This window comes from Paramacrobiotus metropolitanus, unplaced genomic scaffold (genome assembly GCF_019649055.1).
Source record: "Paramacrobiotus metropolitanus isolate TYO unplaced genomic scaffold, Prichtersi_v1.0 Parri_scaffold0000031, whole genome shotgun sequence".
NCBI lineage: Eukaryota > Metazoa > Tardigrada > Eutardigrada > Parachela > Macrobiotidae > Paramacrobiotus > Paramacrobiotus metropolitanus.
In genome coordinates, this window is record NW_026570251.1 from 754062 (window position 1) to 778001 (window position 23940).

Here is a 23940-nt window from a genome sequence, read left to right on the forward strand (position 1 = left end):
CGCGGCCTCTGTCATGGGAACAACACCAGTATCGGCTAACTTAGACGAAATGTTCTGTGTGATTAGGCCGCCTATTTCCGTAGTCGGCTGTGCATTCAGTACAAATCTTTCACTTTTATAGGAAACTTGTGACTGTATCGTTTCGCAAATATTTTGAACAAATATACAGTGTAATGTGTTATATCTTACTTCATAACATGCGTGCAAGAGTGATGAGTACAGTAATGACATAGGAAATCAACTACTTCGCTTTCACTCGCGTTCCGACCGCATACAGATTACACCTTCACGTTCCGTCCACCTGTCTGCATTAGTAAACCCCCCTGCGCGCGATTACATTTTTCTACGTAGCGCAGCCTTCGCTTACTGTTAAATCTGCATCATTCGCTCACTTCAAGTGGTCATCCCCCATGCATTACGGAATAATATCACTCAACCAATGGACTAAAAGATGGAGAAAAAATTTACAATATTTTTGATTCCAAATAAGTGGAAATTTATGGCGATTAAGAAAAGTTATAGTCATTTTCCTTTCTCGTAGACAGACCATAGGATCTCTGCGTGGGTCTTCGCCGTTGACTGTATGCTTAAGCGCACGAAAGATCGCCGATGTCTATAACTTCATTTGATTTCTATGAATTGTCACTTACTTAGGCTTGAAAAATTAATAAATTTTTTCCATGTATCTTAGATTATTGATTTAGCGTATTTGCTTCGTAGTTTACGAGGGATGAGCATTAAAAGTGAGCCATACGATATGGATTCCACTATTTGCAATTTTTCATTGGCAAAGCCTGCCGTCGCTACCTTTCAAATGTAACCGCGCGCTGGGGGGGTTTACTAATGCAGACCGGTGGTCGGAACGTGAAAGTGTAATCTGTAAGCGGTCGGAACGCGAGTGAAGGCGAAGTATCATTATACTTTGGATAAACCCAACAGGCCTTTCAGAGTGTGTAACGGACGCTAATTTCTTCGGTTCTCGAATGATTGATACTTACGCTTGAGAAATATGGACTGCAAGCTTGCAAAGATTGTTCTAGCGAGGATTTCACAGTAAGGTCTACACAGAAGTTGCTAGCCGGTAAATAAATCCTACTTACTTCATTCACCCAGTATATTCTGCAGTCATAGACAAAAATATAGTGTTAGGTTAAGAGCGCCAATGATGGGGTTGACCCTCAACTGTTTATGACTACGAATATCAACCATTACAACTTGCCTTCCGGAGTCGGGGAAGTCCAGGTAAAACGTAATTCAGTTTCTACCTAGTACATTAGTTAAAACAAAGCACCCTTTTTCTTTGTGACCATAAGGTTGACTGAAAGTAATATGGCCCAGTACATGGCACCCGAACCTGGGAGTCGATAATACGAATCGTATCCGTGTTGCAGTGATAGCACTCGCAGCATTATGGCCTTAATTCTGGTATTATTCGCCGTCGAACTGTTGACCCATTAATAACAGGCCAATCATTTAAATGCATTAACACAAGAATCAGGCTGAATGCAAAGAAAAATTCGAAAACAATGAGCTTTTCGCGACGCTTCCGATTGAAAACCACCGCAACGTTGCATACTAGGCCCACACCATTGCTTAAATGGTCCACGTGGACACGAAGGACACTTCGCCAGGTGTTCAGCTTTCGCATTGGCTTTATTAATTCTTCGGCAGAAGCTCTAATTAAATCAGCTCTAATCAATTCATGAATGAATTGACTGATGCCGGGCTCATATCCTCTCATTATCAAGAATACATCTGTTCGGAGTTTAAAATTAATTACTATCCACCTCGACTGTTTGGCTGGCTTCCTTTGTGAAGCCGCTTGCGCTCCTTAATAGTACAGTCAGTAAGATACAACATAATGCAGCCGAAACTCCCCCCCCCGGATGTCGATCTTCCTTCCCGGCCACGCCTCTTTTGCCCATGAAACTTTGTTAGTTATTTCCGGTGAAAAGGTTCCGCGAATACTCTCTAAGTCTCGTGAAGAGGTAACTTCTAAGGCCTCGTCCCGAATTCAAAGCGAATCTGGTTATGGTACGGTTGCTCAACCACACGAGGTGGCTGTCTGCAGTGGCCACGCCTACAGATACGGTACGCGAAGCCACCTCGCGAGGTGGAGTTGCTGTATCGCAACGAGATTCGCTTCGAATTCGGGACAATGCCTAAGTGCGTAACGTAGTATCCAGATCACCAATCACCAGACGTCGCTGTTTTCATTTAGCAACCTTAAGAAAAACATTTTTAGGGTTCAGATCTTCATAAACCATACGCTGATCATGGAAAGTTTTAGCCCTTCCGCAGTGCCAATTTCAGACCCCACCACCATGATCCAATCTAACTGCTCGTGCGTGTTTTTTTGAAGCTCTCTTGCATACGTAGCTATAGATCGCCTAGACCGTCTGACTTGATAAGACATTACAGCATCAAAAACTGTTTAATGCGGTTTATAACGTACCAAAGCACACTTTCATTATCGACTCCAATGGCACGTGGGAGCTTTCAACGAAGCTCACGTTTGATACGATAATACAATAATTATGAACGGTAACACCGGGTGGTCGAACAAAACGGCTAAGCGTCTTTGTTAAAAATAATGACGATTGAAATCGTGTCGCAAATTATTGTTTTCCCTTTTGCAAAATTCAGACTTTTGTTTCATCTTTCCCGTACGAAATACATGTATTCAAAATTTTTAAAATGCGTCATCTGAAGACTGACCAATTCTTGCAATTGAAGAAAAAATGTCTGGCATAGACCACATGGTGCTTACGTAGGATAAATAGTTCACTACGTGAGCGTTTTGAATTCTTAAAAACATGAATAATGGTTTTGTTCATGAGGCTACAGACTGTACGACAAAAAGAACCTACTACTGGCTACGGTACTTCCGCCAGCAGCGTCTGCGTATCGCCTCCTGTGATTACCATTTATCGCGATAAGCTATCATGGTCAGTGATTTTGGGGATAAGAGAATGAATGCACGGTGGTATATACGCCATTATCCGCTCTATCGACATTTGCAAACCGAATTTGTGTGGGATTTTGGTATACGAGACATACATGATCATTCGGCGACGCATAGCGCAGATTATTATTATTATTACTGTTGTGATTTGCGCGTGTTCCTAAGCTCCTGTTGTAAAGAGTAACGCTGAAAAATGTATAAGACGGTCCACGGGGCTGTTGGTGTCCGCATATTATTGTTGTTGTCCGTGCTCACTGCCGGATTTTCCCAAGATCCCAACGTCAACGCGCTCGTTGCGGTAAGCTAGCTAATATAAATTTTGTTGTACGGTAAACCGTCATTAATTAATTTGTACAGTGCAGTGCGCTAACGCTTATTGTTTCAGGACAAACCGGCATCTTGTGACGATATCTCCGGTCAATGGTATAATCAACTTAACTCCGAAGTGGAATTTCGCCACGGGGACGGTTTTCAGCTGCACGGAACGTACGGTTCTTACGTCAATACCGCGCAAACTCACGGAAATTCTTCCAGCGCAGGTATTTCAAATCGCGCATTACAGTAAATTTTCCAGGAGTTGCTGTTACTACGCAAAGGCTTTGCAGAATGTTATGTTTCAGCTGCGACTCGAGGACGACTGATCGGCTTTACGAAGGATACCACCCTGGGCTTCACAGTTGTGTGGGTAAAGTGTGACAGCAGTTCCAAATAATGTGTTAATTAACCTTATGAATCCCGCTAACGGAAGGAATAGCCTTCAGAAACCTTTATTGATCTTGGTAGGACACGTCGAGCACCATGACTTCATATACCGGAAATTGTAAGATATCTTGCCGAATAATATTTGTCCAGATACTGTATATGCTGTTGCAAATGTTGTGCAGCCCTTTCCAATCACAGTATTATCGTACAGGGTAGAAATATAGACGTAAACGTTTCGCATTTGACACAAACTGCGCAAACAAGCTCTTTCCAAAAGCTGTTAAACTCGGTGCCATGGCGAGTTTTGCGTATTGCATACAGTATATTCCTCTTGACCGTTTGCTGCTGATTTTATTGTTGGATTTCTGCACCGCCTACCGAATAGCCGATTTCTATTTTCCTACTTTTTCACTGTACTAGCAGCCGATATTATAATACATGCAAACTGTAATACTTACCGAAAAGTTATGTAATTTACTTCTGTTTTTTTAAGGCTACGTGGACCATGAACGGGGCACTGTACAGATCAGAGCCGCGTGGCACTTGGTGGAGCGGCAAGATTCCCTCGCCGATTCATGGAAGGGTGTCCGGTGAGTACGATTTATTGAACATTCGGCATTTGGTACTTTTAACACTCTTCAGGTTTTTATTGTTTTTCATAGAACGGGACAGGCTGTGTTCACCCGACAGAGACAACAAGCATGCTTCTAAACTAAGCAACGTTGTCCCACCGCGAAAATCAAGGTCACGAATATGAATTTATAGAATGTATTTGGCGACACTGACAGAAGAATCACCAGAAAAACCCCCACCTGTCGTTTGCTGTGTGCTGTAGCCAGAGCTTTTAATGCTGTGGTTTTGGGTCTTCTTACCTAATCATGATAAAAAATTTACAATAAAAATATCCCGATTCCCGATTAAACTTTTTCTGATCATTGCTACATTAATTGGTAAGTGGTTGATTGTTTTACATTAATTGGTAGGTGGTTGATAGGTAGATAAAAATTAAACACTCGCAACTGCCGCCTGTAGGCGGCTGCACATGCTACTAATACGGTCTGCTTCCGGCCATATTGGGAGATTTTAATCGCTGTTTCGTGCATTATGCTATGTGACGGTAAAATATCCTACGCATGTGCGAGAATCTTGTCATAGAGGGCATGTGCGTGAATCTTGTAACCGTGCTAACTCATAATCCGCGCATAAGGTCTGCATGTGTACAATACATACGTCTTACCGTACCGTGTAAAATTTCAAGCCCTGAAAGATCCAGGATTTTATAAAATGCGCTTTTGTAACCGGCAAAACCGTCCGCCCCGAGGAAACAGTCCAGTGCGTCGCAAGATCGAATAGAGCAGAAAAAACCGGGTGGCAAAATTACGGTGGACGTTTTTTGGGACAGGCGGACGGTTGTGCCGGTTTACAGGCAGAAGCGGTTGACGGTTCATCCGTCCTGACGGTTTTGCCGGTTACATGATAAGCCGACTGCGAAGATTCAATCCAGGAGTTGATGGAGATGTTTTAACTGCGCTGCGTTTACTGTTTAATTATCGCAATGCTCTGCGAATCTCGGCTCAATTGGCCGATGATATTAGACGGATTGCTAGTCTTGGTATTGACGTTCATTTTCTAATAAATCCTCTTTTATCTGCAGTATAACCAATGTGTGTGTGTTCCACTTGAGATATCGGATTTCTTCTAAAAGAACTGATCCCTTATGTTTGTGAATGGACTAAACTTTTTGCATTAATGTCTGTGGCTGCACTGAAATAAACAGACATGTTTGCACTTTAACTAAACAATTTGCTTAGAATTTCCAGACACGAAAATGTAAATGAGCATTCTGCAGATTATGTCACTTAATAAAACTGTTCGGCTGTGGTCATTTGTTTTATTGTCAGATAAGGAGTATTAAGGACCGATTACATCGCTGATCCATTGCCGGTGCTGGAAAATGTCGGTGTACACCGAGGGGGCCATCCAGAGAGAATCACACACCGGCTGGAAGCTGCGGATCCCCACCACTTCCCATAACTGTTCGGCATTCCGGCAAATTACCGGCGCGCCATCCACTCGACCCTGGCGAACGATTTTTCCGTTATTGCGATGTGGTTCTATCGGTTTTGCCATTGGTCAACACTCGCATTGACGTTTTCTTAGTTTTTACCATGCATGGACCCCTGTGCGTGATATTGCGGAAACCACCACACACCATTGAGTCGGGGATCAATCCGTTGTAACTTCCAGCTTGATTGCACTGCTCCGTCGATATCAGCGGAGTCTTCCAGAAATAAAGTTGTCCTTCCGACCGTTTAGTCATCCGCGTGCCCGGAATTTCTGTTCCTTCAAAACAAACGAAGGGAATGCATCAGCAATGAAATGTACTCGTAATTCATTTTCGCCATAAAAGAGAATTGATCGGATTGTGTAAAGCACTTGTTTGGTCGAAAGAATAAATGCAGCACAAGATCGTATACGAATATTATGTCGTCTTCAATATTGCTTTCGATGCGCTTTTACATATAAGATAGGAATGCAAAAAGTAGTTCAATATTGCTTTCGATGCGCTTTTACATATAAGATAGGAATGCAAAAAGTAGTCGGCGTGTATTCTGTGTCTTTTTACAGGCAAAACTGGGCATCAAAATTCGTACTGGACTTAAATTTGCGGTTGTATATGATAACTTTTGAAAACTGCTTACTGATACAACTGCAGCACTCGCATGCTGCTGATGCTTGCTGCAACACTCGCATACTGATTGGCCGCAAAGACTTTTATGCGCACTTCCCAAGTTCGAATTACTTGCTAAACTTGATTGCGTCAACATACTTGAGTGCAAGTATCCATAGGTTACACACGACGCGTTCAGCGCTACCGGACTCATCGGCATCCACACAGCCGCATTATTTGATCCCATTATTAAGCTTTCCACGGCTTCCACCAACACCAGATCATGCTTGGAAAAATAGATATTAAACCTAACACTGGGATGAGGGACGAACCGTCGAATCATGTGGAAGGAGCTCCGATCCATGGAGTTGGGGTCGGAGAAGAGCGCCCAATCCCGCGGCGACATCGTGAGGTCACTAAACAATCGTACAGTTGCAAAACCGGCAGCGTTCTTATGCATAGGTAAATTATAAGCAGCAACTCACGCTTGAGAGACGCATTCGTAGGATGTAAGAATCCAGCGCGAGTTCAACAGAACGCCGATGCACTTTTCCAGGTCACCTTTTAAATACATTAGCACGACAATTTGGCGGTGCTCGTTAGGCGCGGTTCTGTATGCTACAGATGGATCGAGGTTCGTCAGATCGAACTGCCGATTGCCTCGTGCTGAAACAGCCAATATTAATTTCGGCATTGAAACGTGCTGTACTGCCTTTCTGTGGATATCGTCATGCATTACAGTATTTAAAATCCTGCTACATGCAAGCCATGTTTTTTATACCATCAGGACGCTGCAGTTTGAATGGCGTTGGTGACGTCGTCGTGTCCGGTACGAGCATCGTGGCCACGGTCTTGTTGAGCGCCACACCGGTGATATTTCCGACAACATTGAACAGCACCGCTGCAAATCCTGCTGCTGTACTTTTCGACAGTCCAACCGGTCTCCGCATGATAAAATTATACGAAGCATTTCCGTTCTCCGCCGACACCTCCTCCAGACCAAAATGCACCGGCGCTATTGAGGCCACGGTCGTCGTGGCAGTCGTCGCCAGCGGTGTACTGGTAGTCGGCAGCTCATGCGCGGTCGTATCGACTGCAGTATGGGATTCAAACGAAAAGGGTTCCTTGTCGGGATAGAATACCGATTCATTGGTGCGCGCCACAGTGGACAGCGCCGGTCCGATGAGATCCCGCATCCAGTCGACGGCGTAGGTCAGATTGGCAAAGACCAGGGGTTTGGGGCTGAAGTTGCCGCATTTGTGCTGGTAGCTGAGGAAGCCGCGGATTTCCCATGCACCCAGTGTGCTTTGGCAGATCATCGGCGACACGGCGTCCTCCTGCAAAAAGCATTGTACATTATATTATGTACTTTGTATTACGCCAAAAGCAAAACGTATGTCGCCATTTTGTGGTAAATATATCCCGAATCTAGTCATACTCTGAGACAAACTAATTGAATTTGCTTTGCGACAAAGCATCCGTCTCTGCAGCGGTATTTTGCATTCCTTTCACACTCTGGATTTCTGTTGATATTTCCGTAAGGGAAATTTGATAGTGTTACTATCTGTACTGTTTGTCAGACTTACGTCACACACAGACAGCGAGCTCCGCCAGCACTCCATACTTCCGCTGACCAGTCCGACAAAATTCCGCCTCGAATTACAATCGATATCGGCCGCGCGCTGCAGCTGTGATGCCACCACGGTATTGTTATCGTACAACTTCACCAATTTGCACAAAGACGGGATAGCACTGGACGGCAAACAAATGGGAACCAAGTTGGCCGGGACTACGCTAGCCAGTTTCAACAGAGCAAAATCGTAATTATGCAGCATGCGCACAGTCAGATGGTTAGGATGGAAAAACACCGCGCTCACGCTGGTGCGGAAAGAGTTGGCATAAAAGGTCAATTTTATTGTGCTGGCCGGTCTAAAATAATGAACACAAAAATCAGCTGCCAGACAAGCTTTTCAGATAAATCTGCTCCATGTATAACGTAAAGTATTATTTAAAGAAATAAAATTTCTAACGCATATTTTTTGTGGAGGTGATAAAGAAGTTTTAGTACCTATTTTGCATTAAACAGCTGGCCGACGTCAGAATCCAGATTGGTGCCACCAGGTGTCCATTGCACACCGTGAAGGCATCACCGTCGAACGTAATCTTCACAATAGCCGATTGCAAATTGACCTGATTGCCGACACCGGGATCACTGGCGATTTGGCACCGGAAGTCCTCGCATGTAATTCCGGCTCGGGAATTGGGATCGGAGCAGGTGTCAGGTGAGGAGATGTGCAGCTGTTGCAGCAAGGGCAGCGTCGCATTGAAGTCCGGTTTCAACGAGAAAGTGTTGCCGGTTTCGGTGGCTGGAGCGGGAAGGGCGAACACTGCCACGGCCGGTCTAATGCAAACATTAGGAAATTCTGATACAGAAACTGGTACAAACAGTCGTAGTATAGTACAGTACTTGGAAACTTAAAGTTGAAAATGCCGTTGTGATCTGTATGTGTACTACAGTACAGGAATACACTGTGATAAAGTATATCAGTTACACTGGACTCCATAAATGTGGTTACACTCAAACCGCGCGCAACCAGATAATTATCTGTACTCAGACAGCCAATTCCGTGCTGGCCATCGGCCTGCTGATGTTTACACTTGCACCTTGCACATTTCCCAACAGAAACCATCAAGCGATATCTCAAAGAATGAGAAAAAAATTCTAAGAATTTCGATACCAGACAAATTCGTTTTCTTCATCTAAGAGAAAATCGAGGTTCCTGAAGTTTCCCGTAGATAAAGCATATGCGTGAAAACAAACCAAACCGTGGATTCAAATCCTATGCTAACAGCCTGCGCACGTGAATACAGGCGTTCTTGTCCAGTGGACTATTTACACAAGAAAAGTGGGAGATGGAAGGTCCGTTGTGGCTGTGATCCAGTCCACCAGCATTCGTACTGGCGACAGGAAGTCAGTATCGAATAGCTGCATTAAGGTTTCGTAAGAACATCATGTTCGCGCAGTTTTAGAACGGCGGTGTCTACGGGAAACTTTAGGAGCCACGATTTTCCTTTAGATGTAATAAAAACCAATTTGTTTGGTATCAAAATTCTTAGAATTTTTTTCTTATTCTTTTGAGAGATCGCTTGATGGTTTTCGTTAAGAAATGTGCAAGTTCCAAGTGACTGAGTTTAGCATGTGAGTCTACGCGCAGTGGACATGACCGACTTGTTTTGGTCTGCTGTTGGTCTTGCCGTTAAAATATCGGTCCTCGGACCGATTGTCTAGTGTAACCACATTTATGGAGTCCACTGTACGATAATAACTGCTTCAGCTCTATATTTTTCGTTTTATCATTTAGTTTATATTACCAAACACTAACTGAAGTTGGCAAATCGCCGAAGAGGATGATTTGTCATCGACCTTTTACCCTGTATGTTCTTAAATCAGTACTACATATTACATAACACAGTATATATGTACATCACCGAATCGGACCCAATCAAGCTTCCTTAATTCAAACGCGTAATTATTTAAAATGGATGATGTTCTGCTTGGTAATTAGCTGCTCAAAGTACGCAACGACAAGAGTAGCAACTTCAGTTAAGTATTACAGGATGTTGGTTAACTTCAGTGTGAGTTTACCGGTATCCAAGTTGTTGGCAAATGTTGTTAGCCGCTCGAAGATTCCATCCGTGGGTGCAGAGAGTGTGCCATTCGGTATCCAGCATTCGTGCCTGCACTAATCCAGAATGTTGTAGCTGGAAGCAGTCTTTTTCATCGCTATATCCATCTGGGCAGTCCGCCACTCCGTTGCAGCGCAATCTGTACCATGGTAGACATATAGATTGTTAAAACAACTCACCAAAAATTTAGCGTATGGTGTGTACGCTCGTTTTACAACTGATGTTTGGAAAATGTGTTATGTACCTGGCATCAATGCAACCGCCACCACCTTTACAAGAAAACTTTCCGGCATCGCACTGACAGTTAATTTCGTCCTCATGACTGAGACAGTCAATTCGTCCATTGCACCTAGCGCAACATCAACTGCATCAGAAACACATCAATGTTTTATTTCTCTGTTTGTGTTAATCAAACCAACACCCAAAATGTTTTTGATTGGGTTATAAGGCTCTGGTCCACCTGGAGGGGTGATCGAGCTTCCATGCACAAACAAAATTCCAGTTGACAACAGATTCCTTACCTCCAGTGCAGTGGAATACACCGTAGGCTCTGATGGCAGGTAAATTGATTGGGACTAGTACAAGTGTTATCCGTTTCAATGCAGTTTAACTCGTCAACTGGCAAGCCCATGACAAAGCAGTCGCCTACTCCATCACAGCGGTTATCGTTTTCCAGACAGTATCCCGTAACACATTTGAACATTCCCGCCGCGTGGCAGACGCTTTGTGAACAGTCGCGCTCATCGGATCCATCGCTGCAGTCTTCTACACCATCGCACTGTACAAGACATAGATTTAATGCGTAATGCATACACAATAAACTTTTCAATTTTTTTGGAAGAAAATCTCAGCGCTCCCAACACGCAGGTAAAAGACTGAAATTTTATAAGATGTCATTTTATTTTACAATTACAGTATTTCATTTTGTAATTTATTATTAAAATTTTAAAATTTGATTTCTATTTAAATTTTATTTTATAATGATTGAATAGAAGATTTATACATCATTGCATTACACAATGAGGCCATCAATATGCCATTGCGACTGACCACAAGCCCAGAGGGAACACATGCTCCTGACCAGCAGCGGAAGTTGGGAAGGCAGTCGGTGCAGTTGGCCTCATCGGAGCCATCCTGGCACTCCTGCACACCGTTGCATACCACCAAGTGCGGCACACAACGGTTCTCCTTTCGGCAAAGAAATTCGTCACTGTAACAGTGCGCAACGGCTCTGATGACAGAAGCAGGTGGCGGAATAGCTGACACACTCGGCAATATGTTAGGAACGGCTGTGTTCACCGTTAATAATGGCTGGGATGCTACCGTACTAGCAAAAGTCATTGTCGAGTTATCTGTAACGGCGAGGACAGTTTCCGCAGCGGCAGTTGCGGAAATCCTTAATACCTGAAAGCCGTATTTACATACAAAGGTGAAAATAAGACAGTCTTACTGCAATTTGAAGCTGTGCCGCAACCGTGGAAAAAATTAACTTCAACACCCATTCTGGACTGGCGAAACAACGGCGCAACACTTAAGTTTTCACATGGAAAAATTGTGTTGGCAGATACCTGGACAAGAATGGCAACGACGTAATAGTAGGCCATGGCAAATGGATTCACCCTGTATACTGCAAAAAAGGATTAGTTAGTTCTTTAATGGTCTCTAGCGTTTACTCAGTATTTTACAATCGTTGTATTTTTCTCCGTATTAATGTACTTGCAACTTACGTCCTCTTCTGCCACATAGGTGTAGTCGAAATGATTTTGGTATCGGTGCTTTAATGCATCAGTAACACTAGGATAGTCGGGTGGGACATCTGGATCACGTAGAAATATGAATAGGGAAGAAAATGCTGTTTGAACATCTCGGTTAAATTCCATACATAGCATAAATTTCATAAACACTTTTCATTGTTTAGGAGTTATTAGTGAAATAAAATTCAAAAGTTTAAACGCGCGGAGGTGTACCAAAAGTCTCATTATGAACCGATGCTCTTCAAATTTTGCACGAAAACACACATTAGTATGAAAATCGTTTTGGTACCGAACCAGCTTTCTACCATTTTTTTCAAATTTTAAAATGAATTTCAAAAATTTTAAAAATTTGTTTAAAATTTGAAAAAAATGGTAGAAAGCTGGTTCGGTACCAAAACGATCTTCATAGTAATGTGCGTTTTCGTGCAGAATTTGAAGAGCATCGGTTCATAATGAAACTTTTGGTACACCTCCGCGCGTTTAAACTTTTGGGATTTTATTTCACTAATAACTCCCGAACCGGATGTTGCGCGCGCAAACGGATTTCACGCCTACGTATACAAATCCTTTGGCTACAAAATGTCATAAAGCAATGCAAAAACGTGTTTAGGAGTGCGCGATAGCGAAAGTTCCCGCGTATGTGCCCGAATTTGGTGCTATGTACCGGGCCAAATCCCTTAAGCGAACCAAGGTATGCAGTCGGGTAGAGATTTATTGCATCATCATTAATTTTTTTTATCTATTTAAGAAATCAAGGATATGATAAATAGAAAACCTGTAAACGACCGATGACCGTTCTTGGCAATGGCCCTTGCTAATCCACTACGCCCCTCTTTACGGTATTCCTATAATGCCGAAGAAGTTTGCGCCGAAGAAGTTACCTATACTGTCGAAGAAGTTTGCGCTTTGAAATAACGCAGTTGAGAAGTAAACCGGTAAACAATTGAATACACGGAACTGGTTTGCCTTTTAATCGTTTTTATACGAAACAATGAGCCAGTACGCGCCGCTCGATATTGTGCTGCAGGATCAAACGTGGCAGTCCTTGGTAAGCTCGACAGTTCTTTGGTAATTCTTAATAAATGTCTTTGTTGGCAGACTTGCTATACTGTTTTAGCTGGAGGGCCTGTGCTGGCATTCTCGTTGCAACCGGTTTTGGCGTATTTCTAAACATTATGCTCGTAACTATTCGAATAGCACGTAACTCCATTGCTACTAACCATGGCACGACGTTATGCGTGTGCTTTCACTTTGTTATTTTCTTATTTTAATAACCGTAGTAATTCCGGCTGTTTGGAGGCCGCAAGCAACCAGAGGAGGAGGAAGTTTTTTTTTGGGGGAATTCAGCGCATCGCAAACTTTGTCGGCAATTTCGACGGGATTTTCATTGTCATGGATTGTGCTACCTATATCCTACAAATCTACAACATGAAAGACATCAGGTGCGTAATGCCCTGATCCTGAATATTCTTATCTGCTTAAATACACATGCATAGGCAACGGTGTGGAATTGATGTTGAACAAATTTGATAACTGGTCAACGCGAATGGATAACCATGTGTCGCGATTTGAACTTAATAAAATACAGTATACGGTACAAACCATGTGTTACAATTGCATTATGGAATGGAACCTCCCCATATCGTTCCTTCGGAATCCCTGAGAACCCTCGAAGCACCGGATCGGATTGATAAGGTAATCGAATCGTTTCGGAATAGGGAACGAAATGTGGTGAGCAGTTATGGCCCCCGTAGATCACATAACAGAAGTCGATACCGTCATTCCTCTTTAGACCGCAACCGCATTTATGAAACTGATACGTTTAATTCCGACAAGGTTCTGAACTTCTGGATGTGCGTTAGAAACGGTGTCCTTTTGGGAATTGCCAAAAAGTCTTAACGGATTCGCCTAGTATACGGTGAGCCATACGAAGAATCTTGTGCTCTGCGACAACAATGGACCCATCCCTTTCCAATGCGAAGGCTTCACTTTGGACAATGAGACATTCGTCATGATGACGAGGACAAAATTCGCCTTCCTTTCGTGTTGGTGATCTGATTTTGCAAATCAATGAAAAGGCGCGTATTACAAACAGTAAGTACCTGTACACTGCAATTTAATGGGAATTTTGGATTCAGCAAGAAAATGAAAAATTGGCGATTTCGTTGCTTCCTTTATCTGTGCATTTGGCAGAGCCTTTAGGAGATTTCCATTACCGAGGCCCTCGTCTAAAAAGTCGTCTTACTGAAAAGCACCACCGAAAGAACGTTGAAAATTCAGTAGATACACAAGATCGGATCTGACATGGAAACGGGGCACTTTCTTGATTCTCTAACGCACCCACACAAGAATTCATGCGTTTGAAATTAATATTGACTTACAGTAGCTTATGCAGTGCTTCGTTTACAAAGAAACTGGGTATAGAAATCCAAAGAATTTGTTCTTCAATGTAATAGGACTAGTGGTACTCTTATTATCACATTATTGTGTGTCGTATAAGCGTTCACACCGGTTAAGGCTCCATGAACAATCTTTACTCTTCCACGCCTGTAATGCTCGATCGGTAGGCAACTCTCATCTCAAACTGTAACAGATAAACTACGGTGGAAATGACGACTCAGGAGCACAGGAACTCAGGAATCCCTAAGCAGGAACACTCCAATCACAACTTCCGGTCGCAGTTTCTATGAGGATCAACAAAGAGCTAGGACGATTGTGTCACGAGCAAACCTGTATTCTATGCAATAATCCGGGAACGATCATGTACATCAGAAGGAACAAGTATTGCTGTCTCTTTATTAATGCACTTCACAGTCCACAACGCAAGGAAATCGTAATTAGGAAGCAGTCTCAGAAGTAAATCTCAGACTACTGATCCGTGACTGCTTCCGATTTTAGTGACAACCAAAACTTATATAGACTTCGCGTTATGACATCACATACATCGCTAGTAAAAGAGAACAGCAAATCACAGTAGAGATTGACTAGATTATCCGTTATATTGCAGGTGGAATGCGGACAGTCAGCATCCGTACGTACATCCCGGCGTGTGATCCTACTCCCACACGTCATGTGCATAAACGCATTACAGGCCTACAGTCGGAATGAACGTCGCTGACTTCCAACTTCCAAGTAGCTATAAAAAATACGGTCAAAAACAAAATTGTGGTGGAAGGTTTTATAAGACACTGAGAGCATTCAGTATACCAGTGAAGAATAACAGTATCATGTTATTCATAATTTAATATTGAGCTCTGATGTTTAAGCGCTCATCGCAGTAAAAGTATGTTCACTTATCTGACTATGGTGAGTGACTAGTCTTGGCCAGATTGTAGTTCTACTAGAACTACAAGAAAGTTATAAAGTGGTGACGTTAATTTATTACTGCTAATGTTATGTCATCTGATTTGTAAATACAGCTTTATTACGGTTTATGCCATATAGATAATTGATGTTAAACGCTCACTCAGTGACTAGTTTTGCGTTCGCCTGGAACCAGTTATAAAGTCATAAAGTGGGGACGCAAATTTATTACTGCTACTGTCATCAACTTAATTACCGGTTACGAATTATCAAGGAGGAAATGACAAACCGACGAACCATTGCCTTGTTGCATTATCTTAATTAGGATTCTCTTTCTGCCGATGGGTCAGTTCGGATCGTAAATTCCGATATACGCGTTGCAAAAACTGTTTACGGCACTTGTTTTCCATGAAAACATCGAACGCTGACAAAGATCTATAAGCGATAATTACTATTCTAGTTACAGTCTCTTTTATTAATACCTTTTATTACTACCTCATATGAGTCATAGCTATTGATACCCGAGAAAGCGGAACAATGCCGGAAAAGGTTGGCTGCAGAGTAAAAGGTATTGCCAAAATGTGTTATACGTACTTAGGGAAAGGTAGTGCGAAAGGTTTTTTATCTCTGTTGCATGAGTCGCACAATTATATATTTTAATGTATAGTAATGCCATAAGAATATAAAACAGTGTAGAGCACAGAAAGCAGGGCTACTTTTGCAATTACTAGGGTAGATTAATGATAAGACCATGCATTATGCGCTTATGGGATTAGGTGGCACTGGAACGATCGCGTCCATGTTGTATCAGTAGCACGTGGCCGGCCGGCGCTGTCGGGTAAACACGTCCTGGCCAGATCTACAAAATATTAAAAAATATATCTTGATCGAAAGCAACTACATACAAACAGCCAGAATGCGAGATTATGAGCATACAGTCATATTCTCGAGGAGCGCAAGTCTAACGTTAGGAATGCAAACGTCTTTCAGTCGGTTACTGCTTAGTTTCTTCCGCACAGGGAATACATTCCCGTGCTCTTCCGCAATAGGAACAATGTTCTCCAGCATTTAAGGGCACTTACAGTACGCCCTTCCATGAATCGGCGAGGGAATCCTGCTTTCGCACCAAGTGCCATGAGGTCTTGATCACCACCAGATTTCGCTCGCTGTCGACGTAACCTTAAACCAAATAACATCGTCGACACTACACGTATCAACGTTATTTTTGTATCATTATCAAAAGTAATAAAATATTAAAATATTTGAAGTAATACTTCAGCATAAATAATTCTGCAATTTGAGCACAATCTTACAGTTTCCAGCCCAGGCGGTAATGGCGCCACTGTTATCCTGCCAAATCAAAAGCAGCCATGTTAACGAAGATGTTAACAGAGTTAACCGTACTACCCTAGTACTCGCTGTACCCAGTTCACGGTGAAAGCCAGAGTGGCATTCTTCAAGTAACCGACCAGCGGTCCAGTGGACGGCGCTGCAAGCAAACCGTTAATTTCATCGTGGGTTTATTTGTGCAACACTGTTGTTGAATCCCGAGTACCTGCGTTGGAAGAATTGGCCTGGCTCTGTGCGGTATTGACGTACGACGCGTAGTCTCCATGGATCAGCCGCCCGTTGCCGTGGCGGAACACCACTTCCGAATTGAGCTGGTTGTACCAGAGACCGGAAATATCGTCGCATGTTACCGGAGCGTCCTAGAAAAATCCTCCTTCAATCAGCCTCGCTGCACATAACAAACAGCGTGTATGTCGTACTAAAAAAATTAGATGTCGGCCATTTGGTTGGCGGTTAAAAAACTTGATGATAAAGTATGGATATAATATGTAGGAACATATCCAGTACGCATAAGTCATGATAAGTGTAATTTGTAAATGTCTAGTAGACTGATAATGAGCTTTGGGTCCGAAGCTCGAACAGAAAAGCGCTGGTTTGCGCAGTACGCCTTAAGGCAAGGCTTTCTTCGTTCGTAGTCCTATGTCTTCTCCAGATTATTTCTGACGTCTTACCACACGGCTTCGCAGCGAATTATCGGCGGGGTTGGGTACCAATTTGGCATTGCTGCTGGTGGCCATCAGCATCACCATGGCGCAGAATATCAAAGCTCCATATATAATTTTCGACATTATTGCCGAGTTAACTTGTAGCGGAGAAGCAACTGTTTCAGATAATGGGCTGCAGTGAATCACTTGCCTACTCAAAAAAGCAAATAAATCGAACAGCACTGCCAGTAAAAGCTTGTCATGGGGTTTTTATATGCCACTGGGAGCGTTTACTTCTGCACTGCACTGAATGCAGTATGTCATAATATTATTATGGTTCATGGTGTCATCGCAATCGCAGTATGCTAATCTATCTGCGTGACTACCATTTTCGCTGGAATCTGCAGCGGATGCTATTCAGTTTTGATGTCATTTGACTCAGTGTTGATGCCATTATTCTGTGTAAAATGCGATTTATTTACCAGGTTTGCGCTATCGAAAACGGAAATGATGAAACATAGCTCAACCTTTGTATTCTCTAGTCGCTTTCAAGCGCTTGACTTGAGAATTTCGCAAACCAGATGCGCGTGCCGCGCTACAAAGACCGTTTCTTGGACTTGTTTTTTCCATGGAAATGACGACGTTGTTGACAAACTATGTAATCGATAAAGTACAGAATACAGATCTGTACTGGTACTGTACAGATCTGTACTGGTACTGTACAGATCTGTACTGATGCCGCGTTCGAAGCGCATGGATGTTAAGTACAGTACTATCACAAAAACCTTTTTTTGCCATACATACTGCAACCGGAAAAGATTAGTGCGTTATCCGAATGAGCGATGATTTTCCTTTTCTACAATCATTACGGCACGTACTATGCAGCATTCCGCTTCGGACTGGAATAAATCATTAAGACAACTAGGTCAGCCGTAAGTAATACAGACATTACTGGCGCTTAGTAATGTATTTTTGCGTATCAGATTTTTGGTTTACAAGAATATGATAACATTATGTGCATATCTACATATGTATCCTTCCCTCAACCACATACGTATTTTTGAACCGTAACGGCATCGTTCTTTTTTCAGACACATCTGCACTTTATATCATTTTGCAGCACACGACAGAGTCATGCTGTTTATCCGAGCTTCAAACATGATGGGATGTAGGTATATAGCTGACCTGCAATGTAGGACTCTCAGTCGAACAGTGCATTGCACTGAATGTGGATATGTTGGGTATGCGACCATTTCGTCCTACATTGTACATGGTACGACAAAGTGGTGACAATATCAAGGTAATAAAATTATGGCGCGGTATTGAAAATAACAGTTTTTGATAAACTGAAAGTCGTGTACCGCGAAAGAACACTTGTTATTACGAGATTATTGTTAATATGAGATTCTCTTATTATTGCTCGCATAATACGTATTTATCGCTTCGCATAATACGTATTTATCGTATTTTTGCATTCTTCTGTTATGTTATAATGTGGCGTACGTAAATGTTAAACCAGCATTATTCATGTTTATTGTTTTATCTTTGTCTGAGTTTGTCCCATAATCGTCGTTAATCTCGAGTTATTAAAAAAGATAATATTTAGTTTGTATTTTTTTTTCCTTGTTATTGCATCGAACGCTGCGTTATATCGAAAGTTTTGTTCGCTTTGCAATAGATAAATATTGCATTCCGACTGCAATACGGAAAAAACTGCATTAGCTACCAAGTAACAACTAGTACACATCATTCGCACCGATACTGCAGAGGCGGGAGACAAAACTATGATTTAAATTCATGATTCAAGCAATATTTATTCTACTCGAGTATAATCCCCATAAAAACAGAAACATGAATTTCTTATTGTGTGTCTGATCTACCCGGCAGAATACGTGGCCGCGTAATTCCATTTGACCAGCACGACACTCCCTCTGGCCACCACCTTGACCTTCTCGGAATCAAACCTTGGATCCACCCGCATCCCGGCCTGCTCCAACCCCAACTCCACCTCATCCTTCTCTCCCAATCCCGCCGCTAGTTTATTGCTGACGTCGATCACCGCCACGGTCTTCCCGTAGCGGTAATCATGGGAGCGACGGTGGTAGCCGTTGACCTCCACCCGCATCTGCAGGTCCTTGGAAGGTATCCGGGTCCGCACCGTCTTGACAGCCTCCTCCACGGCCCGGCTCATGGCGCCACCGTCGTTCTGGAAGAAGGAGGTGGGATGCAGGCCGGTGTAGAAGTTATCGCGGACGGGGGAGTCGGGGTCGTTGCTGCAGTGGATGTCCACGGTGATTTTGGTCGGGTGGTCTGGGTTGACGGCGGTGTAGTTGCAGTATGGATTCAGTTGAGCGGCGTGAGCAGTGGGTGCACTGGATTCGGTGGTAGTGGTGCGACGTTGTTTAGCGGCATCCACAGCGCGCCAGGACAGGAATAGGACGGTGGCAAAGAGAACATTAAAGAACTGCCGATTTAGAGGTAACATGTTGTTTAGCAAAACCGTTTAACAAAACTAGTAATCAGTTAATATTTTAAAGCACTGTAAATAATATTAGCAATGCTGTAACACTATTTAAGCACACTAAGGGGCATACATCAGGATAATATTCGTTACAATATTGTTATGCATAATGTATTACCTGCATTTGCTGCACGTAGCTGCATGTAGGCATTTTTCACTATTTCCCTTCAATGTGGAGCTAGGTACAGATACTTGTATACAGCAACATGCTTGTTAAATTATGAGAATCGTTGAGGCCTTTATCGCAACCCAAGATCACCGCGATAACTGATCGACGATACAATCGACTTTCCTGCGAGTTTATTACACAATACATTCTGTATTTCAAAATTCAGTCGAATCGTTGTCAGCTCATTCAGTAAAAAGTACAGTGACACTTTTCAATAAAATGCAGGCACGGTTCCACATCTCCATTGATTTTGTAATTTATGTCGGAGTGTATTTTATGTAAGAAAGCTGCACCCAGGGGCACCGCCGCACCGATATTTATTTCGGGGGCACCGGGCGAGGGCGGCGCAATAATTTATTTACTTCAACAATTAACTGGACAGTAACAACCATACAAGAAGTGCAATGTGCATAATAAATTCTACGGAGCCGCGCAGTTTTAAAGCGACTGCAAACTGCAATGACCACTTTAGCGATATTGACCTTTGCGACAGCCTTATGTAGGTTAAATCCGGCCGATAATGTGTTAGAAAAAGTGCGAGTCACCACTAATATTTCGTTCGGCGCCAATCGCCTTTGCAGCTGGGCATTCCCACCGCTTTCCCCATACCCACTACTGCGGTCACACCAGGAAACGTGCAAGTCCAAATGATGCACGCAGTGCAAAGGCGGCTCGGCGTGTTCACAAATGCAGCCAAGTGCAATGCTACATTGCACAAAGGCTGCTTCGTGAAGTACTTAGTATATGAGAGCGTGATGATAGTTTGCAGAATGTTGCAAAAGTTTGCAAAAGGTCGCATTTTCCGCGCGCAGATGGTTTTCACGCTAATATACATGTATATAAAAATATAAAATATAAAAATCATTTGGCTACAGAATGCGATAAAATAATTCAAAGTAGTAGTAATAATTCAAAATAATAAAATAATGTTTGGTAGTGCTCGAAGCGAAATTTTCTTGAACATGCACACGAATTTGGCTCCATGTACCGGCACACTTTCCTTAACACAATAATGCGCATTATTCATTCACATTCGTTTCATTACAATACGTAGTACTACATTGTACGTAGCCATGTCCAAAGTTTGTAACCGGTGCGCTACAGAAACAACCCAACAGTCACGCATGGTTTGGTATAATCGTATCATGAATTTATAGAAGTCTTGCATTGTTAATGTCGATACACTGGATACAATAAACAGACGTGCTCGGACATGAACCACCAAAAATATTTTTCTGTGCAGCAGTACAGCTAGCACACATCCTGAATGCGACAAGTGAGTAATCATGCGGATGGCATGTTTAATAGTTTTTGGAATCTGCACGTATAATGGAAAAGCGCTCAACTCATACGGAATAAACACCGAGGATTATCAGTAGCTTCAGTACACTGGTTTATAAGAGTGATTAGCAGACATGCACGAATCTACACTGTTGCATGCGCCACACTACCGGTACGCCCAGTCTATAAGATACATTACATAAGATACATTACATAAGATATCTATATAAGATACATTACAGCAATGCCAGAAGAATAAGGATTGTTTCTCAAACGCATAGTCTGGATAGAAACACTTTTAATCGACTGATTCAGTTTACCGCTCAACGAACCAGTGAAAACCGACAATGTACAGCGGGACCCGCGCAACCAACAGTGTTGATGTTTTGTCTGACGACGGCCGGCTCTGTTATGGACGTGTGGTGGACGTAACGGACAAGGGACTCTTCATCGACTTCCTTATGCCCAGTCGACGCCGTGAATTCACCCCCTTTGAACGCTTATTCCACTGCCATGCTCAACTGCCTCTGGATGCCGACCGGATGCCGACCAGATGCCTCTGCCTGCCCTCTTTACGGTGAACCGCTGTCATCCATTCACCTGGAAGTGTTGGGTCGGGAAAGTCCTTCCGGTGTGTGGATGTGGTTTCCCGCCCGGGCGGCCCATCTGTCGGACGGTACGCAACACAATGCTTACGGCGTGGCCGTGGTTACATGGTGGAACGAAAGAGAGTACACGGATATTGTTCCTCTGGACCGGACACGGTGGAGGGTTGCGAGCGACTGGTGGGCGCAGCACGGCCAATCGCCAGTGGCTTTCACCAGCGGTACTGACGACATCTCGCGATTTCTGGCTACTTGGCCCGCGAACGTTAAGAAGAGCACATTTACCAAGAGTTTCATTCAGATACCGATAAACAGCTCCATACCTGGTGAAGAAATGCTGAAGCGCATTAACAACAGCGCTCCAGTGCCGTTTGTGGAGGTTGCCAGTGGAAAAATGTCGTATATTCAGTTGAGAGAATTCTGTATGGCGGTAAGAATTCATTGATTACGTACGTGCGGCGGTTTTCCAGATATGTTTGAGAAAATCGTTTTCGCAGAATCCGCATTTGCCGGTACTACAAGAGGAGTTTCTGATGTCGGTTCCGAGCATTATTCGGGAGATGGTAGCGTCATCGGCTAACTGCGGTATCATGGAAGAATTTGGCGAACTACCGCCTGGAGTATGGAAGGAAGTGTTTTCGTGTCTGGAAACCGGCATGCAGAACACGCTGCGTGGTGTTTGCTGTACGTGGAACGACATTCTGGATTCGGCATCTTTAACAGACAACATCATTATTAATAGCGCGGAATTTGAGGTGTCAAAGCCGGATCGGTTCGTTTACTACATGACGTCACCCATTTACAAATGTCTTCGTTCGTCTACGCAACGCATTGTGTGTGATGCATCCCGGCTGAAGGACGAGACTGATGTATTTAAGCTGCTGGATATGATACACTACGTTGCAAGGCAGAACGCCAGTGTTCGACTGTCAGGTTTATATTTGTTGGGGTTTCAATGGCGATTCCAGATTGGTTCGGGCCATTCTTCGCATCATGACACGTGCGAACTGCATCAAGCTGGAAGCTTAGCAGCCACGTCAGAGTATGCTACCGGTAATTTCTGCTGTTTCCGGCTGGGCTATTTTGTCGCGTCGCTCCGGCGAGTTCCATGTGAATTCATCCGGTTTCTCAGCTGTACCGTAAATCTGGACTATGTCTTTTTCGGCACCCCTCCACGACCCAGAACGATAGATTTGTCAGTTGTCAGCCGAATCAATACGCCCCGCATGCAGGTGACTGACGGCCTTAGCGGTGCCGTGTGGGATGCGTTGGAAGCTGGTTTGTCGCAGTCGCGGACAAGCTTTGGCCAGCCCGCAAAAACATCTTGGTGGTTGGGAATGATCACAAAACTAGCAGGAAACGGCGCTGATTACTATGGCAAAGAAATGTGCAAGGTGATTCAAAGCAATTCCCTTGAAAAATGTATTATGTAGTCGAAGACATTGTCTACATTTGCCAAGTTATTTCTGCAGGCTTAAACTAACATTGATCAGTTTGGAAATGGAAATTTGATATGACCTTTCTGCCTCGTAAAACCATTCCCTGTCGACAGTTCACTCCTGCATCGCTCTGCAGGCGTTAGCCTGTATTAAGCCAGACCAGGTGTGACCCTGTGAATGTTGACGGACCGCCGCTTCGGCGCGGACCGAAAAAGCCAGCAAAGTTTGATTTGCATTAGCAAGGAATTGACTGCATATCATCAAAGCGGGCTATTGCAGTGATATTCTGTTTCATCCTTGTTTGCTCGTTCCCTTGCGCAAACAGTAAAACAAGACTTTGTCAATTCTGGTAAGCTGAACTTGTTTAGCTGTTCCGTAAACGTTTTAGGCTGAATCAAACTAGGGAGAGGGATCGGTCTCCCGTCTGAAGAATTAACACTATAGTTGTCCCCGTCCATCGATAACTGCAAGCCACTAAAGGTTTCCCAAACTATTAGTATTGCCTTGCAACCGTTGAAAAAAGCACTTTCCAGGCTGTTCCGGCAGATCCAGTAGTTCTTTTCCATTGCAAAACAATGTGTTGATTCACGTTGGCTTTTCAATCGTTAGGGCTCTAAAGATGACGACGGTCGTAGAACTTTGGATTGACCCAGTCCATCACATTGTAATTACAATGTAATGGGCCGGATTAGTCCAAAATTGTTCGATAATTACGTCAAAATGAATTTTGCTTGTCAACTCAATGGCAGTTCACTTCAGTTTCTCGGTATAAAAGCCAAGAGCGTGTACACCACAGTAACATGCAAGGCTTCAACTGGTGTACAAAAGTTACCGACTTCATATCCGGCG

At 43.3% G+C, this 23940-nt stretch overlaps 5 protein-coding genes and 1 long non-coding RNA gene across 14 annotated transcripts; 3 read left to right on the forward strand and 3 right to left on the reverse strand.

Annotated features, from left to right (window-relative positions):
• The first annotated feature begins 3042 nt into the window (after nt 1-3042).
• LOC129588730 (avidin-like) lies at nt 3043-5993 on the forward strand. Its single transcript, XM_055483094.1, has 6 exons — nt 3043-3263; nt 3351-3504; nt 3586-3650; nt 3749-3785; nt 4161-4257; nt 4330-5993. The coding sequence occupies exons 1-6, from the start codon at nt 3159-3161 to the stop codon at nt 4376-4378; spliced, it is 507 nt and encodes a 168-aa protein (XP_055339069.1). The 5' UTR covers nt 3043-3158; the 3' UTR covers nt 4379-5993.
• On the reverse strand, nt 5389-12718 carry LOC129588728 (atrial natriuretic peptide-converting enzyme-like). Of its 8 annotated transcripts, none has more exons than XM_055483092.1 (14): nt 12555-12718; nt 11753-11877; nt 11594-11645; nt 11076-11429; nt 10547-10803; nt 10270-10374; nt 9985-10164; nt 8407-8739; nt 7925-8267; nt 7120-7675; nt 6824-6899; nt 6498-6754; nt 5835-6010; nt 5389-5746 (listed from the first exon to the last, which is right to left on the reverse strand). In XM_055483092.1, exons 2-14 carry the CDS (start codon nt 11767-11769, stop codon nt 5579-5581), a joined length of 2874 nt encoding a protein of 957 aa, XP_055339067.1. In that variant the 5' UTR covers nt 11770-11877; nt 12555-12718; the 3' UTR covers nt 5389-5578. The 8 variants fall into 8 exon arrangements, with proteins under 8 accessions (XP_055339067.1, XP_055339061.1, XP_055339060.1 ...); XM_055483086.1 differs by having other exon boundaries at nt 5390-5746; nt 6824-7004; nt 11753-11841; XM_055483085.1 differs by having other exon boundaries at nt 5390-5746; nt 6824-7004.
• Nucleotides 12719-13032: 314 nt separating this feature from the next.
• Nucleotides 13033-15263, forward strand: LOC129588817 (uncharacterized). Of its 2 annotated transcripts, none has more exons than XR_008690520.1 (3): nt 13033-13474; nt 13572-13873; nt 13973-15263. It is a non-coding gene; the product is annotated as an uncharacterized LOC129588817 (long non-coding RNA). The 2 variants fall into 2 exon arrangements; XR_008690519.1 differs by having other exon boundaries at nt 13642-13873.
• Nucleotides 15264-15687: 424 nt separating this feature from the next.
• LOC129588811 (avidin-like) lies at nt 15688-17351 on the reverse strand. Its single transcript, XM_055483198.1, has 6 exons — nt 17104-17351; nt 16638-16791; nt 16507-16571; nt 16396-16432; nt 16165-16261; nt 15688-15941 (listed from the first exon to the last, which is right to left on the reverse strand). Exons 1-6 carry the CDS (start codon nt 17218-17220, stop codon nt 15890-15892), a joined length of 522 nt encoding a protein of 173 aa, XP_055339173.1. The 5' UTR covers nt 17221-17351; the 3' UTR covers nt 15688-15889.
• Nucleotides 17352-17726: 375 nt separating this feature from the next.
• Nucleotides 17727-23361, forward strand: LOC129588783 (uncharacterized). Its single transcript, XM_055483163.1, has 6 exons — nt 17727-18001; nt 18168-18376; nt 18964-19554; nt 21383-22082; nt 22150-23046; nt 23125-23361. Exons 4-6 carry the CDS (start codon nt 21561-21563, stop codon nt 23128-23130), a joined length of 1425 nt encoding a protein of 474 aa, XP_055339138.1. The 5' UTR covers nt 17727-18001; nt 18168-18376; nt 18964-19554; nt 21383-21560; the 3' UTR covers nt 23131-23361.
• On the reverse strand, nt 18737-19792 carry LOC129588784 (uncharacterized). The gene is made up of 2 exons (XM_055483164.1): nt 19716-19792; nt 18737-19540 (listed from the first exon to the last, which is right to left on the reverse strand). The coding sequence occupies exons 1-2, from the start codon at nt 19746-19748 to the stop codon at nt 18953-18955; spliced, it is 621 nt and encodes a 206-aa protein (XP_055339139.1). The 5' UTR covers nt 19749-19792; the 3' UTR covers nt 18737-18952.
• Nucleotides 23362-23940: the final 579 nt, after the last annotated feature.

Excerpts from the sequence above, each read along its gene's own strand:
- LOC129588784 (XM_055483164.1), bottom strand. The coding sequence starts at position 19,748 with ATGCCTACATGCAGCTACGTGCAGCAAATGCAG. Across the intron at positions 19,541-19,715 it reads GCTACGTGCAGCAAATGCAG|TTCTTTAATGTTCTCTTTGC; the intron begins GTAATACATTAT and ends CTAAATCGGCAG.
- LOC129588783 (XM_055483163.1), top strand. The coding sequence starts at position 21,561 with ATGCTCAACTGCCTCTGGATGCCGACCGGATGCCGACCAGATGCCTCT. Across the intron at positions 22,083-22,149 it reads TGAGAGAATTCTGTATGGCG|AATCCGCATTTGCCGGTACT; the intron begins GTAAGAATTCAT and ends TCGTTTTCGCAG.
- LOC129588730 (XM_055483094.1), top strand. The coding sequence starts at position 3,159 with ATGTATAAGACGGTCCACGGGGCTGTTGGTGTCCGCATATTATTGTTG. Across the intron at positions 3,264-3,350 it reads ACGTCAACGCGCTCGTTGCG|GACAAACCGGCATCTTGTGA; the intron begins GTAAGCTAGCTA and ends TTATTGTTTCAG. Across the intron at positions 4,258-4,329 it reads GATTCATGGAAGGGTGTCCG|AACGGGACAGGCTGTGTTCA; the intron begins GTGAGTACGATT and ends TGTTTTTCATAG.
- LOC129588728 (XM_055483086.1), bottom strand. Across the intron at positions 10,804-11,075 it reads GTGTTCCCTCTGGGCTTGTG|TGCGATGGTGTAGAAGACTG; the intron begins GTCAGTCGCAAT and ends TGTCTTGTACAG. Across the intron at positions 8,268-8,406 it reads AGCTGTTTAATGCAAAATAG|ACCGGCCAGCACAATAAAAT; the intron begins GTACTAAAACTT and ends TCATTATTTTAG.
- LOC129588811 (XM_055483198.1), bottom strand. The coding sequence starts at position 17,220 with ATGTCGAAAATTATATATGGAGCTTTGATATTCTGCGCCATGGTGATG. Across the intron at positions 16,572-16,637 it reads GGCCAATTCTTCCAACGCAG|CGCCGTCCACTGGACCGCTG; the intron begins GTACTCGGGATT and ends GTTTGCTTGCAG. Across the intron at positions 16,262-16,395 it reads TACCGCCTGGGCTGGAAACT|GTTACGTCGACAGCGAGCGA; the intron begins GTAAGATTGTGC and ends ATTTGGTTTAAG.